Raw genomic sequence first — 17,247 nt, 5'->3', positions numbered from 1 at the left:
TTCAGAACGCAAGTACGGGTATACGGACGTGGCCACTGAGTTCGATAAGAGGGCGCACCCAAAGCCTCACTGGCAGCCCCATTGCAAAGATACTAGATGAGCTCTGACGTACATCTCTATGACTAAAGCTGATCTAACTATCAGTGGTTAGTGGCCGCTTTGAGGTCGTGCAGAACAGCCATGCTGAAATCTCCCAAATGAACTGAGGCAGGTGATCATGTAAAAGGTTCTCTACGTCGCATAATTCAAGGAATAGCCTAGTAACCAACCGAAATCTCAAGTCAATATTCTTGGATTACTTTTACGGAGGATGACTGTGACCTCCTGAAACCCTGTGAGAGGACTCGTGGTCACGAGTCATCAGAGGTCATAATGAGGTTACGAACCAGATGTCTTCACTTCATCGCTCAGCTAATTGTATTAATCTCTAAGTCGATTGCCGGTGGCTCGGCTGCTACAAGACGGCGGCCTTATTCACTAACGATTGTCTGTAGCTAAATGAGGATCTAGTCCAAGTAGTAACAGTCTTGCATAGAGTAAATCAAAGAGACACTGATTGGTGACTTGAGTGTTTCTGTAAAGAGAGTGTGAAGGTGTATCAGCGCAAATGATAATGGCTCTGTCTGATTGCTCTCGTGATGCTGGACAGGCCTGTTTGGGGGTCTGCATGGGCAGGGTTACCCTCCAGCCCACTTTGGTAGGTCCCCTCTTCCAGCTCACTCCTTTTCTCCTTCCTTCCCCTCCTCTCTGCCTCCCTGTGTCTTGACTCTGGCAGTGCTTCCTAGAGCTCTCCAGAGCGTCCTGTGACTGTCTCGCCGACTGTGCATGTGTTGTGTGCCCTGACCCCATTGCTGCTTCTACTGTATCTGTGAGTGTGGGGGTCCTGCTGCCTCAGCTGCCCTCACCAATCCCCCCCTCTACCCTCACTATTTTTAGTTCAGGTTGTGTGCCGATGTTAACCTGGCGTCAGGTGTGATTATAGCTTGACGAGGTAGGTAGGGGTGTGTGTGTGCGTGCAGATGTTTTGTGGTCTGCGTTAGCACTTAGCAGTGATCTTGTATAGCGTGAGCTCTGTGTAACTGATGTGATATTGTGTAGATTGAGTGTCCTCTCCTCTCCCGCCTATCTTGCAGCCACGTTTGGCACAGGGTCCATGAGCATGCCAGCCGGATTCAGGACCGCTGCTACCTACAACCTCCCCACCAGCTTCAGTGGGACCTTCCAACCTCCTTTCCCTGGCCAGGCCCCCTTCCCCCAGCCTCCGGCCTATCCCCAGCAACCCAACGGTGTGTGTGTGGGTGTTTGCATGGGTGCATGTTTGCTTTGCATGAATTTGTGTAGTGTACCCTTTTCAATTAAACCTTGATTATTCAACTCTTTCTCTGGTCCACCAGGAGTGGGGTTTTCAGCCTATGGACAGGCCAAGGCTGTGGTAACCCCCTTTGGACAGGCGATGGCCGCACCCGGGGTCTCTAGTAACCCCTTCTTGGTGAGTGGGACCATCAGGTGGTTTTCAACCAAATGTCCAGACTTGTTAGTTTCACTAGTGGTGATTTAATGGCTCCCCTTCTCTCTCTCTCTCTCTCTCGCTCTCTCTCTCTCTCGCTCTCTCGCTCTCTCTCGTCCTTCCAGGCGGGCGCCCCTTCAGGACACTACCCCTCAGGAAGCTCTTCAACAAATCCTTTCTTATAGCGCTGCTCCACCCAAACTTCCACCACTAGGGTGTTGTCAACTGGCGTGCTCCGCTCTCACCTCTTGCACTGTTTTGTTTTACAAGACGCTTTAAAAAGACAAACACTGTTTCTAAAACTGGTATTTTGTATTATGTTTTAAGAACAATGATAACAACAAAGTGACGTAACTAACACCGTCCATGGCAACAAAAATCAAAACAACGTAAAGGTGTGTGGAGGGAGGGGTTGTTAGGGGTGGCAGGAAGCCTAGCGGTTAAGAGCGTTGGGGCAGTAACCGAAATGTTGCTGAATCGGTGGAAAATCTGTCGATGTGCCCTTGAGCAAGGCACTTAACCCTAGTTGCTCCTCCTGTAAGTTGCTCCTCCTGTAAGTTGCTCTGGGTAAGAGTGTATGTAAATGTGTGAAAGGGACAGGGTCTCATCTATCTAACCTGTGAACTGGCCCGGACTCAGCTGAGGCATATGTATATTCAAACTGGCTGATACTAAGTTATTGCAAAATATTCCCATTCATTACACTGGAATTTTGTAAATATTTTTTTCTTAGTGGAAATTAGCTCTGTGCATATCTGTATTTGTACATTTAACACAAGTTTAAGGGCAGAAATGTTATTTGGAAGAGCTGAGAAGACTGCTTTGAGTTGCTTTATTTGTAAAGGGGAACCAAAAGGGGTTTGTGCAGTGTGATATCGGTAGGACTATTTTTACAGAGAAAAAGAGAACATGCATTTCATCATTTATTACAGAAGAGGGGGAGGAGTCTCTCCTCTTCTGTAATTGGCCCCAAGGGCAGAGGCTCCACCTGGAAGGGAATTGGCTCTCACCTATGCTCTGACCTGTCCAGGTGGTTTACCACAATATAGACTGAAGACCACTGACTTTGGGTGTTAAAGAGATTTAAGTTAATATGTTTGTGTGTGTGTGTGTGTATATATATATATATATTAAAATGAATTTTAACTAAAAAGAATGACCAAACCATGCCTTTAAATTGCTGCACTGTACATCTCCATTTTCATATTTAAATATTTGATCTATATATATATATATGTCACTATGAAGATGTTGCAGTCTGAATGTGGAGATCTTGCTCAGGAGTATGGCTGCTGGAATAAACCATAGAATGTGTAAAAAATATCAAACAAACAGACTGGAATGTCATCGGTGTCTAATTCAGTAGGGCACAATGTACCAAAACGTTTTGTAACAGAAAACAAAAATGTGCTTTATTTTTGGACACATTCAGGTAGAAACTCCCCATTTCCAAACGTTTTCTCCCATTCTGTGCCTACCGAACACGACCCAGGGCCCAGTGGTCAGTTTCTTCTGCTCAGTCTTTGTTCAGGGCAAGTGTCACTGTCTTTCAGACTTGGAGGCTCCTCTGCAGCGGTGGAGTCTCTGTGGCTTTGCCGCACTCTCATTATCGTGTACACACCTCTCAGAAAGAAAATGACAGCGATGGCTGAGAAGTAGCTTCCATAAATGATGAACTGCAAGAAAGAGTGGAGAGAGGTATGTTTTTTTCCCCCCTTATTCTTCAGTTGTAGGGCTAGCAACCAGGTCTTTTTGTCCTGTGACACTTGAACTGTTAACTCACCTGTGGGATGATGCCCAAGCCCAGCCCCCTGCCATCCACCACAACAGATGTGATGATAGTCTGAAGGACCAAAGCCCCAAAGTTGTTTGCTCCAAAGATCAGTGCATATCTCTCCATAGAGAGATCAGTAGCAACTTGGAACCTGGGAGGAAAGAGGGCACATGTTTTTCCCTCTACCAAATATTTAAGGTTAATTGTTTTACATTTCACATCTAAAAAGGTTTCCACGTCCCAGGCCATTTAGTTTTTTATAGATCCGGCTATATCCCACAATCTAAAATGAATAGAATAAATAGATATGGAACATTAGTCTCTACTCCACATTTTGCAGCCAGGTATTTGTTCAGAGATTCTGGTTTGACAGAGGTATTTCTACAGATATCCTTTTGACATTTGCTTAATTCCACCACCTTCACGCATGATGAAACAATGAATGGTGTCGAGCAACCTGTCTGTTCTGAGAAATGTAATTTTTCCCCCAATAGAAATAAACCATTCTCCATGCACTGTCATTTTACAAATTGATAAGCTCTAGGTAAATGACTGAGTTGTTGAGATAAGGGGATTGTAAATATATTTTGCCCTCTGATTGCTGGAGACAAATGTGAAACCAGTCATATGCCAGAAAACTGGGATATATCAATTTTCCCACTGATGCTTATGAAATGCTGGTATTATAACCTGCAGGGATGCAATTTGGAGACTCAAACTATCGGCATCTGTAGACATGCGCATATGACAGTAAAGTGCCAAACCTACCAAGTTGATTTATGATTTCTAGAATGTTTGAATTATACGCCCTGACTTTTCACTGTATTTTTTTAAACAATTTGTATTGTGTTAAATATTTACCACAATCGGTAGCCACCGTCAGTTATACCAATACATTTATAACTCCCTTTAGTGTTAGTTTCTTTACATTTGACATCATTTCATTCCATTGTTAATTTACCATTCATCTGTCACATTTGTGTGGTTGTTCCTGAGGTTCGCTAGTAATAGTGGACCATATTAGGCTAACGTATTACAATTGGCAATGTAGCCTATTTGAATCATTATGGGACGCAGACCACATGTAGCCGTTTAAACCTGGTGCATGGTTCACAACGACTGGACCCTTTGTCATCACAGTTCCATGATTATTGGGGATTATTAAGGATACAAGATCAGAGTATTTTTTTTAAATTTACCAATTGGTGCTGAAAAGGAGACCAATACGAGTGTATTTACAAGGCTTTCTTTCATTGATCCCTAATATTCTGAATGTTCTCTCCATATTATACTCTAGTAACTCTGTGGAGAGAATTGAAATTAAAGCTACCCCATATCTAAAGGGATGGCATTAGATAAATGTACTGAAAACCATATTGAATGAAAATTCCACGAGAAAATGGTTTGGCCTGCAAGTAGGAGGGTTTTCAGCAGTTGAATGAAATGTATTCGGCGTATGCAAGGGAACCACGCCTGCAAAGCCAGCATAAGGTAAGTCTGAATAGTAACTATTAAAGGAGTAGTAGTTTGAATCGGGCACCATGTAATTATCTTTTCCATTAATTTGGGCATGATATGTTTAACTAGATCTATCTACATAACCAATGGTGTGGGATGGGCACTCATATTGGCATTAGACAACTTTGGAGGTATGAAAACATCTGATTTAGGAGTGTAAGGTCCCTGTAACATGTCTCCCTTTAACAATTGTCCATCAAAAGGAGGGAATTTCTAAATGTGAAATGAGGCATATTGTTCTTCAGACGGCAGCCGTTCTTAATTTATCATTACTGTATTTGCACTCACATGGCTATGGTGATGAGCAGAATGTAGAGGCACTTGAAGACAATGTAGCCAGCGTAGCAGGCCCAGATGTTGGCTGTGAAAGTCATCGTGAAAAGGGCTGCAGCTCCCAGGCCAGAGAATGAACCCAGAGCCAACTCTCCCCACTGGGCCCAATCCACCTGGGTGAAACCAATACCATAGGCTGTCGCTGCTCCTGCAAGAAACACAATGCTCTGAGCCCTAACATTTTACATGATGTTGCTATATACCTTTGTGAGGGGGGTGGTAGGTAGCCTAGTGGTTAGAGCGTTGGACTTGTAACCGAAAGGTTGCAAGATTGAATCCCCGAGCTGACAAGGTAAAAAACTGTCGCTCTGCCCCTTAACTAGGCAAGTCAGTTAAGAACAAATTCTTATTTTCAATGGCGGCCCTAGGAACAGTTCCTAGGCCGTCCTAGGTCCTGGATGGCCAATACCATTGGCAGGAGGAAGGCCCTAAAAGCTGCCAAAGACTCCAACCACCCTAGTCATAGACTGTTCTCTCTGCTACTGCACAGCAAGCGGTACCGGTTGTCTAGGTCCAAGAGGCTACCTCCAAGCCATAAGACACCTGAACAGCTAATCAAATGGCTGCCCAGACTATTTGCATTGCCCCCCCCCCCCTTTTCTACTCTGTTGCTACTCTGTTATTATCTATGTATAGTCAATTTAATAACTACCTACATGTACATATTACCTACATTACCTCTACTAACCGGTGCCTCCCTCCGCACACTGACTCTGTGCCGCTATGTTAACTAACTTTGCCTCCCTGGGAAGTTCTGGCCTGGCACAGGACGTGGGTCACAGTCAGAGCCAACTCGAACTGCGCACACAACTTTCATGGCGGCGCCAGGAAATGGGTCTAAAGCGTTTTTGGCTACTCACCAAATAGGTTGGACACAGCTTCCACCCCTCCATTGTAGACTGTGAAGTTCTGGGATGGCTCTACGTGCTGCCACAGCACCTGAACATAGTTGACTGTCTGGTTATAGCCACAGGTGGCAAGTGCCCACCACACTGACCAGTACAGCAGCTCCCTGGTAGAGTAACACTGGAGGAAGTCTCTCCACAGCTGGATAAGAACCTGGCTGCAGCTCCTAGTTCTCACTGGCTCCTCAGGGGACTCTGCCATTTCCCCATCACCTGCACACATGTCCTCTCTTCCTAGGGCCTCTGGTAGTTCTTGGGCGTCCTGTTCTTCTACATTTCCAGTTTCATGCCTATCCTGACTCCGATGGAAAAACATGCTTCTCTGTGGCATGGGCAGGAAGAGGGAAGTCACCAGGGCGATGGAGATCAACACCAGGGTAAGTACCAGGATGTTGTTGTAGGACATGAGGTTGAAACTGACCAACAACTGTCCCAGCACAGATCCCATTGTGTAGCCTAGCAGCTGTACACTACGGCAGTAGGATGTAGCTTTGCGGTAGTGTTTCAGCTCCGCTATGCTGTAGATGTATGAAAAGTAGGCCACCTCGCTGGCTGTCACCACGGCGTAGGCAAACTGCATTGCCTGCATGGCTGCCACTCCCTGCAACCAGAGCAGCATTGCCGTGGTAACAAAGAGGTTGATGCACTGGAACACCACGACGGGCTTGTAGCGCAGCCAATCGGTGAGCAGGAAGACGGGCACCAGCACAGCCAGGTAGGAGTATGTCCACACAGGGAAAATCTCGTTGGTCACCTGAGGTAAATGGTAATGATGTCAGACTGGTGGTGTGTTCATATTGGTAAGTCTGAGAAATTAATTCCCGAGTCGGAAAACCCACTAAATGACCCTCTAAATCGGAGATCCAAGTGGGAAACTCAGACCAGAATGAATGACGATGCCTGACCTTTCACCTTCAGATCAAAAGATGGCGGACATAGCCATTTACAACCTTAGTAATGTGTCCAATAGTCTATGGCTTGACACATTGTCAACATAAGCTAGCTAACTCATTTATTAGCAACATTATCTTGCTTAGCCATCTAGTTTCTCATTTAGTTTAATAGTTTTTCAGATTTCAAGCACTCAAATGCATTCATGATGACATCCAGAGTTCACCAATTGGGAGCTATGAGTTCCCGAAAAGCATTGGAAAGCACCATCAGTGGACCCTACCAAGAATACTTTATATTTCTTCACGTCATTCAATACATTGCACTGTTTTTTTATCAAGCAGGCAATAAAGGGATCATAACACCTGGTACATTGACTCACAATGATTAGGGTAACACTTTACCTGACAGCAGCGTCATAAGACATTGACACAGTCATAAAAATGTCATATGTTGTAACTTGTCATGACACATACAGCATATTTAGACCTGTTGTGACATTTTATGGCCGGTTATGACGCCTACATAAGAGTGTCAACCTACCACACAAGGCAAAACATTGCATTTCCTTGTCATAGCCTACTTGTCAAAAGTATGCCCCTTGTTATATAATATTTTCTGAAATTGACCATATTAAATTACCATTGTAATTGCTCACAAATTTATGTCAGACATGCACCTACCACAATGCTCTGTAGCTGATGACTGGGATGAATGCAGGAGCAGATTTCAGGAGAAGTATTGATGACTCTTTTTGATTGACTGACATAAGGGCATGTACGTGATCGGCCTATCTGGCTTATATGATTATGTTGGTCATAATGCTTCTAGGCAGTGTCAAAGTATATTTTCTTAGTCCAAGTAAAGTGACACAGGACGGTCAAAAGGCTTCTTGACGGTGTATTTTAGTTATTTAAAATTGATGAAAAAAGCATGAGTGAACAGAATTCATTACAACAACAACAAATTACTTAAACAAACTTTCAAATGAAAGGATACTTCTTGGCTGGGAAAAAACATTGTTTTGACACTTATGTAGTTGTCAATATTCACAACTGGTCACACTATATGGGCCATGACACTGTTATGACCATATTATGACAGGTTGTTACCTTATCATTGTGTTATGACGCTCAGTGTCAACTAGAGGGTTACCGTGATTAGAAATACAGTAGATTGGTATGGTATTGGTTGAGATTATAAATATAAATCAATTGCTTGACAAAGAACCCACTCTGACAGAGCTCCAGAGCTCCTCTGTGGAGATGGGAGAACCTTCCAGAAGGACAACAGTCTCTGCAGCACCCCACCAATCAGGCCTTTTTGGCAGAGTGGCCAGAGGGAATCCACTCCTCAGTAAAAGGCACATGACAGCTCGCTTGGAGTTTGCCAAAAGGTACCTAAAGGACTCTGACCACAATAAACACATTCTCTGGTCTAATGAAATCAAGATGGAACTCTTTGGCCTGAATGCCAAGCGTCACATCTGGAGGAAACCTGGCACCATCCCTACGGTGAAGCATGGTGGTGGCAGCAGGATCGAGGGAAAGATGAACAGAGCAAAGTACAGAGAGATCCTTGATGAAAACCTGCTCCAGAGCACTCAGGACCTCAGACTGTGGCGAAGGTTCACCTTCCAACAGCACAACGACCATAAACACACAGCCAAGACAACGCAGGAGTGGCTTCGGGACAAGTCTCTAAATGTCCTTGAGTGGCGCAGCCAGAGACCGGACTTGAACCCAATCTAACATCTCGGAAGAGACCTGAAAACAGTTATGCAGCAATGCTCTCCATCCAACCTGACAGAGCTTGAGAGGATCTGCAGAGAAGAATGGGAGAAACTCCCCAAATACACCTGTACCAAGCTTGTAGCGTCATACCCAAGAAAACTCGAGGCTGTAATCGCTGCCAAAGGTGCTTCAACAAAGTACTGGGTAAAGGGTCTGAATACTTATGATATTTCCTTTTCTTTTTTTCATACATTTGCAAAAAATTCAAAAAAACTGTTTTTGCTTTGTCATTATGGAGTATTGTTTGTAGATTGACAACGGAAAAAAATAATTTAATCAATTTTAGAATAAGGCTAACGTTACCAAATGGGGAAAAAGTCTAGGGGTCTGAACTCTCTAAATGCACCGTGTGTAACAAGCTGTGGGATTAATGTGACACTGTCTTCAATAGTAAAAGAAATCAGGGTAATTGCAAAATGTTATGATTTGAAACTGATATTTGGATAAAATTCACAATTTACAACTAATATTTCCATTTGATCTTTTATGAATTTCACATTGACCAAAAACTCTAAATTGACCAACATTTAATATACAGGGCTGGGAAAAGGTATTTGCCCACTTTCTAATGAATCTTATTAGATCTTCAACCAAAACCTAATATTAGATAAGGGAAACGTGTGAACAAATAACACAACAATTGCATACTTATTTCATTTATTTCATAAACAAAGTTATGTAACACCCAATGCCCCTGTGCGGTGTTATAGTGCGGTGCTTATGCAGATTGAGGAGTAATGCTGGGAAAGGTACTTTCTTGTATACTGGAGCCTCAGAGTGGAATGTGTAGCCTTTTCCCATAAAAACGATGTCCTCTCTGGGCAGCTTTAAAGGTAAAGTTAAACACCGTTGTATTCTGTGCCCATATGAATGTACCCTACGATGTAACTGCAATGATTAGATGTTTTTATGTTTTATTATCTAGCTGTCATACGGTGTTCAACCGTGCATGATCTTAGCCATCGTGTTTCAAGAGGACCACAATTGAAATAAATCCCAAAGTGTGTGTGTGTGTTATCCTATTTTTTTCATGTGCATGTATGGCTTTTTTCAAGATGTATGGGTCCTTGATTTTTTTAAATAGTCAAATTAATAACATAAACTTAAACTCAAGACCGGTCGGGTAAAAAACTTTATCAGCTTCCACTCAATGTAGGAGAGTGTACCTTTTGTAAAACACAAAGGGCCAGTGGTGTAGAGGTGGGTATACACAGGTCAAAGCCGTATACCCACTTTTATTTTTTAGTGGGCATTGCTTATACTCACTTATTAATCTTTACCGATGCGTGTCAAAGTAGTATAGTGGAGGTATACGATTTATCAATTATGTAGTACAATAGAGAAATCCCTACACGATCGCAAAGCACGTGAAATACAGTGTATTCACATGCGCGCCGCACACGGCCTAGTTTCAGCGGAATATCATCTGTAGGCAGCAAGAGGGTGCAGCTCCCAAATGGTTTTGGCATGGAGCAGCTCACAGAAGATTGACATCGGTAGCTGGTAGGGTAGGAAAGACGTTTCAACTTATATTTACACGTAACTGCTAACTAAGGCAACAATAGGTATGCAAACCAGGTATTGAAAAGGTTTAGTCCAAAGTGTTGGTTAGTGGGCTATTTGCAATTTGTCGTCATGTACTGTTTGCATCAGGGCGGAGGCCCACCCACTGGGGAGCCAGGCCCTGACAGACCCACCCAATCAGATTGATGTGGTTTCAGCATTGCTGTGGACTCTTAGACCATGAAATGTTTGTATTTTCTCTATTAACAAAGTGTGGTTTTTAGAGTGGAAATCCTGAAAAATATACAGGAAAACTCAAAAAAAATGGAAAACCTATGATATTTCACAAAGGGTGCCTTTCTTTCGCAGGGCGGGCCGTTTGGGAACGTTTTGGCAAAATTTGAGTATACCTACTTCTCCAGGCACCACTGCATAGGGCCGATGGAAAGACAACAGTCACACACAGCATGATGTTAAAGGATAAGCAGTCCATAAACTCGGACATAATAAACCAGTAGGTACCAATCATAAGAATACAAAAATACAACCATTAAGTATTTATTTCCCAATCTAACGTTACAACTATTACTTCCCATTTTTTTAAGAGGTTATATTTGACTTAACGCTCCATGACGTACACTAAAGGAAGAAATTGTTGGCTGAATAGATGGATGCAGTTCAATGCATGAATAATAGGATTCACCATTACATTTCTTGGTCGTCTACATTTTTTTGCTATCAGGTTGTAAATCACAGCTTGACACTCAGCTGGCCTGGAACATTGTTGCCTGCATTCGGCATGCACTGTTTCAGTTTCAATGACTGAATAGTCTGGACAAAAATGGACGAATGTAACTAAGGCAGTGTTGCTAATTTAGCGACTTAGTCGCTATATTTAGCAAGTATTCAGACCCCTTTAGCGACACATTTATTAAAAATCGACTAGGGACAACTCTAGTGACTTTTTCTGGTGTTATTGGAGACTTTTGGAGACTGACGTGAAAGCACATCTTTCTTACGCTTCTCAATGAGCAGCGGGTGCTGCCGTGGGCCTCGTCGTCCCCGTCCCAAAGCACTCACAGGCATCCCAGTCCTCACACAGCAGTCCCTCCCAGCTGCAGGCAGAGCAGGAGATGTTCACCCCTCCGTGTCCAGACTTCAAATGAATCGCGCATGCGGGAAGCCACAGCAGGCTGGTCCTGCCCTGGCTTACATTCAGGGCGGGATGTAAATGTAAAATGTTCTTTGTCTAAAATAAATCACTGCACAAAAAGAAATCACTGCATTTGACTCACACTGCCTCAGACACTTACTCACCTTGTCAACTGTGTGTGTGTGCCTCTCTGTGACATAAGCTAAACCTCTAGCTGTCTAGCTCATCATGTTTCAGTCTAAACTGTACACCGAAAAACACAGAAAGGAGTGGAAATCAAACCCTGAACTCAAAAGGCTGGATGAAGCCGTCTATTGATAAGGTACTTTAGTGACACCAAGCAGACAATTGTATCAACATTACTGGGGCTTGTTGAGTTGGAGGGAGGAGATGCCAAATCTATAGCCCTTGCTATTGTGGCTTTCCTCTAAGTGTTGTCTTAAAGAGAAACTCCTGGGGATAGGGACTGACAATGCCTCTGTTATGACGGGGATTAACAATGGGGTCCATAAAGTGCTGAAGGAGGAGTATGGCCTCAAATATCTGGTTCTTATTCGCTGTGTGTGCCACTCTGCAGCTTGCTCATTTGTAGTTCTAAACATATTTAGGGTGTTTTTTACTCACTTTTTGTCTCTCCCACAACGTCCATCACAATTACATGCACATGGCCAAATATGCAAATTACTGATGACATCATTTAGCGACTTTTAGGACAACCAATAGCTGTGAGGAGTTGGCAACACTGAACTAAGGCTGGGAATGTCAATACAATCAAACTAGCAAGGGCAAGTCAGTTATAACGTGGCTAATAGGCTAGCGTATCTATTTATGTAGCAAGCTAAAAACACAGAGCCTAACGTTAGGTTGATATTTAGCTAGCTGCTAGGAGGATGTAATGTCAAGCCATTGGAGGAGTGGGTAACAGACATTTTTCGGTGTCATACACAGCTAGAGATGCAGGTGTCATTTGGTTAGCTAGCAAGAACTTGAATGACTGTTATACAGTTAGCATATCTCTTGCATTCACAAATTCACTCTGGCTATCTATTCCGATTTCAGAGCATTCTCCTCAGTCTGAGTGTGCCAGAGTGCAGAACAACTGATGAATTTACGAACGCGCAACAACTAATGAATATGACTGGTCTCCGTAAACAAGCAAAAAAAATAAGTAATAGTTAGTGAAGAACGCTCTAGATAACAAGTAAACAGCCTAACCAGCTCTACTACGGCGACTACAATGGTCAGAGTGAGGTGTTCTCTCGTTTTTGTCGAAGTAGCAAGCTAGCCAACTTTAGCCAGTTAGCTTGGATGCTTGTCTGGGACAAGCATGCATTGGCAGGCAAGCTGCAGAAAGATGAGGCTACAATTCAGATCAAATATACTTTTTCATGGTTGTTTGATCAATAGGACTGTAACAGGACTCCCATGGTGTTTACATACTTGCAGAAATCCATTCAAGTGTTTTTTGTGGCTTTTGGCAAATGCGTTCTAATGATCTAAATTCATGCTGTTGCAACAGCCTGCAAACACAAAGTCCAGTTCAAAGTGAATGATGGCAGGCCCGTGTGGCAAATTACTTGTTTGTATAAAGGTCTACTGGAGCTCTGAATGGCTTAAACGCACAGGTCTCTGTAGACTCCGGTCCTGGACAAGAGATGGTTTTATTTGGTTTTATTTTGTGCAGTGTCTATTAATTGTCCAAATGCACAATCACTTTCCCGCTCTATATTGCTATAGAATTTTCACAATTTTTTTACAACATTTTTATTTGATTTGGCAAGTCAGTTAAGAACAAATTCTTATTTACAATGACGGCCTACCCCGGACAAACCCTCTCCTAATCCGGACGATGCTGGGCTAATTGTGTGCCGCCCCATAGGACTCCCGATCACGGCCGGTTGTGATACAGCCCGGGATCGAACCAGGGTCTGTAGTGATGCCTCTAGCACTGAGATGCAGTGCCACTCGAGCCCCAAAATGCCTTAATTTCCATAATTCCCAAAAATTCTAAGAATTTATGAAAAGGTGAAAATGACCATCTCTAAGTGATCAATTGTCACAATAAAAAAAATCATATTCCTGGGGGTGAATATGTATAGATTTGAATAAGAGTCCATTTAGCTAAAAATGCTGTCAGTTCCACTTTAGATGCAACAATGTTTCACACACAAGTTATTTTCAAAGAGATGGCAAACAACAGCAAGCACGTTGAATTAAAAACCACAGTTCCACTCACCAGATGATGATAATTTGAAACTTAACTTGTTGAAAGTTAGAATCTAACAAATTAGCACCAACATCCTCTTTGATAACATCTGCTGCATCTCCTGCAAACTAGCCAACAAAAAAGCTAGCAAGACTGGGAAAACTACTGTTCACTATTGTGCAGTGACCTGTTGACCTTCAAGGCAGAAGTATCCATATTTTTCTGTAAAAACGGTCCCACTCATTAACTCAAAATGTGATTGGTTGATTCCACTGTCACTACAAAATGTTGCCCTAAAACAGTTGAATGGCAGATGCCTTATCTAACTTCTGATGGCCTAGCCAGTGGCTGAATTAACTAGCTAGATTTATCTTCCCAGAGACCAGCAAAGAAAAATCCTTCAGTGTTAACTCTTTCCTTTCCAACAAAAACTGAAGACTATAAGAAAAGGAGGACTGAGCACGCCCCCATTCTTATCAACGGGGCTGTAGTGGAGCAGGTTGAGAGCTTCAAGTTCCTTGGTGTCCACATCACCAACAAACTATCATGGTCCAAACACACCAAGACAGTCGTGAAGAAGGCACAACAAAGCTTATTCCCCCTCAGGACACTGAAAACATTTGGCATGGGTCCTCAGATCCTCAAAAAGTTCTACAGCTGCACCATCGAGAGCATCCTGACTGGTTGCATCACTGCCTGGTATGGCAACTCCGACGGCAAAGGTACTACAGAGGGTAGTGCGTACAGCTCAGTACATCACCGGGGCAAAGCTTCCTACCATCCAGGACCTCTATACCAGGCAGTGTCAGAGGAAAGCCCTAAAAATTGTCAAAGACTCCAGCCACCCTAGTCATAGACTGTTCTCTCTGCTACCACATGGCAAGCGATACCGGAGCGCCAAGACTAGGTCCAAAAGGCTTCTTAACTGCTTCTACCCCCAAGCCAATAGACTCTTGAACAGCTAATCAAATGGCTACCCAGACTATTTGTATTGTCCCCTCACCCCCTCTTTTAAGCTGCTGCTACTCATTGTTTATCTATGCATACTCACTTTAACTCTACCTACATGTACATATTACCTCAATTATCTCGACTAACCTGTGCCTCCCCCCACACATTGACTCTGTACCGGTACCCCCTGTATATAGCCTCACTACTGTTATTTTACTGCGGCTCTTTAATGATTTGTTATTTTACTTTACATTTGAATTTTTCTTAACTGCATTGTTGGTTTAGGGCTTGCAAGTAAGAATTTCACTGTAAGGTCTACACCTGTTGTATTCGGGGCATTTGACAAATACAATTTGATTTGATTTGAGATTAAATCAGAACATCAATTGAAAATAATAATAATAATAATAATATAATCATTATTTTTAGATTCCAATCATTATTTTATAAATCTTCAGCTTTCTCTGATGGTGTAGAAGGCCCATTGTTGCCCACTGCAGAGAGGCTTCTCTCAGCATGCATTTCTTCACTATTCTCAATGTCTGAATAATCGATATGTTGTTCCAAATACAGTGGGCATAATGGGAACCATGTCATCCCAAAAGTTATACAATTGACTCATCTGTCCATGGAACATTCTTCCAAGAGTCTTGATGATCGTCCAGGTGCTTACAGGTACATTTTTGGCAAAAACTACAGTCAACCTTTTGGATGAGATGGGTCCCATTATGTCTGGCGAAAGCCAAACACTGCATTCCACAGTAAGAACCTCATACCAACGGTCAAGCATGGTGATGGTAGTGGGATAGTTTGGGGATACTTTTCTGCCTCAGGACCCAGACATATTGCCTTAATAGAAGGAACCATGAATTCTGCTCTGCATCAGAGAATTCTACAGTAGAATGTCAGGCCATCTGTCTGTGAGCTGAAACTGAAGCGCAGCTGGGTCCTGCAGCAAGACAATGATCCTAAACACACAATCAAGTGTACCTGGTTAAAATGGTTCAAAAGTAACACATTTGAAGTTTTGTAAATGGCCTAGTCAAGTCCAGACCTAATACCAATTGAGATGTTGTGTCAGGACTTCAAACAAGCAGTCGCTGAGTTAAGGCAGTTCTGCGTGAAAGAGTGGGCCAAAAATCCTCCACAGCGATGTGGGAGACTGATCAACAACTACAGGAAGCAGTTATTTGCAGTCATTGCAGCTAAAGGTGACACAACCAGTTACTGAGTCTAAGAGGGCAATTCATTTTTCACACAGGGGAATTGGGTGTTGCATAACTTTCTTAATTAAATGAATAAAATAAGTATAAACATTTTTTATTTGTAAACTCAGGTTCCCTTTATCTAATATTAGGTTTTGGTTGAAGATCTGACAACAATCAGTATCAAAAATATGCAAAAATAGTGAAAAGGGGAAGTACTTTCCATGGCACTGTAGGTTATTTATATTAATACTCAAAAGTATGAGTTTGACCTTTTCTTTTTTCTAAGGTATTCTCTTAGTTGTACTGCTAAACCTGTGGTAAAGAAGTGACATTTTATATAATTATGTGAATATGTCTAAATGCCATATAAGGTTTTAAGTACTGAGTTACAACTAACCCCCGCATAGGAGCCTATACTTTTCTAAATCTTGTGAGAAAATACAACAATAATTCTTATCATCAACTATACAAATTAAAAATGGAGAACGTTCCAAAGGTCAAACATAAAAAAAGAGAGGCTGCTAGGATATTTTTTTTTGTCAATAAAACCGAAGATAATTGATTCATTTAAACAAACTTCTTAGGCATGTAGAGACACTAACCAAGCATTAGTATATTGAATAACATTCCATTATCAGGCTGTTACAACTGAGCCTTTGTTCCATGGTCTCCTCATAGATATAGTGCTGTTCAAAATCTCCAAACTGCGGGAATGACAACATTTTATTTACATTTTAGCACTGTAGTAGCTTACCTTTTCCACTGTCAGGTTTTTGTCTGGACCTGTCAGGTAAGGTATGAGGAAAGGTTCTATAGGTTTCACAGTACTGAAAAACCCATAGATGCACAGCAGAGTGGTGGGATAGCCCCATCCTGCCCTCCGCCGCTTCAAAGCCTCCAGCCTCACAGATCCAAAGAGATAGTCACCAGTGTCACCACACAACTTCATGACTTTCACGTGCTGAGGTTTTGCTGCTTTACCTGCTCAGATGAGTCTGCTCTTTCATGCCACATATGCAGGAGTTTACCTGCTCAGATTTAACTGTTACCTGTCCAGGCTAATCGGCTCCCTACTATAATACTGTAGTAGTAGCGTACTAGTCTCAGGTTGTGTGTGTAATCAATGAGCTCTGTCTGTCAATCAACAACTTGCTCAAAGGGCACTGCTTCTGGTCCACTCACATGTTCCTTCTAGAACTGAGACATGAGCTCAATAAATAAAACCAAATAAATCATACCTGCACATCAGCTGTACACCTTATCTTTTTTAGTTTACTTATAGAGTAGTAGGCTAAATCATGCTTATGCAACATGTACCCACTGGACAAAACTGATTGAATAAGTGTTGTTTGTACGTCACAAACATGTGTGAGATCAAATAGTGACTAAAGTTCAGGGCAGGGTACTGTGCAGAGGCTGGCTAGTGGTGACTATTTAACAGTCTGATGGCCTTTGGTCCTTGATGATCTTCTTGGCCTTCCTGTGACACCGTGTGCTATAGATGT

The 17,247-nt window shown here is 42.6% G+C and overlaps 2 protein-coding genes across 5 annotated transcripts in view; one reads left to right on the top strand and one right to left on the bottom strand.

The window, feature by feature from the left end:
- Positions 1–2,666, top strand: part of LOC112266914 (arf-GAP domain and FG repeat-containing protein 1) — a 30,873-nt gene extending 28,207 nt beyond the window's left edge. For 3 of the 4 annotated variants that reach the window (XM_024444846.2, XM_024444842.2, XM_024444845.2), the window contains 4 exons: positions 650–697; positions 1,134–1,286; positions 1,395–1,489; positions 1,633–2,666. In XM_024444846.2, coding sequence (XP_024300614.1) covers positions 650–697; positions 1,134–1,286; positions 1,395–1,489; positions 1,633–1,692 — 356 coding nt within the window. In that variant the 3' untranslated portion in view covers positions 1,693–2,666. The remainder of the gene's footprint in view (positions 1–649; positions 698–1,133; positions 1,287–1,394; positions 1,490–1,632) is intronic. The other variant, XM_024444843.2, reaches the window with a different exon arrangement.
- Positions 2,667–2,844: 178 nt separating this feature from the next.
- On the bottom strand, positions 2,845–17,199 carry slc19a3a (solute carrier family 19 member 3a). Its single transcript, XM_024444841.2, has 5 exons — positions 16,497–17,199; positions 5,993–6,791; positions 5,088–5,280; positions 3,291–3,432; positions 2,845–3,183 (listed from the first exon to the last, which is right to left on the bottom strand). Exons 1-5 carry the CDS (start codon positions 16,689–16,691, stop codon positions 3,010–3,012), a joined length of 1,503 nt encoding a protein of 500 aa, XP_024300609.1. The 5' UTR covers positions 16,692–17,199; the 3' UTR covers positions 2,845–3,009.
- Positions 17,200–17,247: the final 48 nt, after the last annotated feature.

The sequence above is a fragment of the Oncorhynchus tshawytscha genome, linkage group LG14 (genome assembly GCF_018296145.1).
Source record: "Oncorhynchus tshawytscha isolate Ot180627B linkage group LG14, Otsh_v2.0, whole genome shotgun sequence".
Taxonomy (NCBI): domain Eukaryota; kingdom Metazoa; phylum Chordata; class Actinopteri; order Salmoniformes; family Salmonidae; genus Oncorhynchus; species Oncorhynchus tshawytscha.
This window is presented reverse-complemented; position numbering and strand designations above follow the sequence as displayed.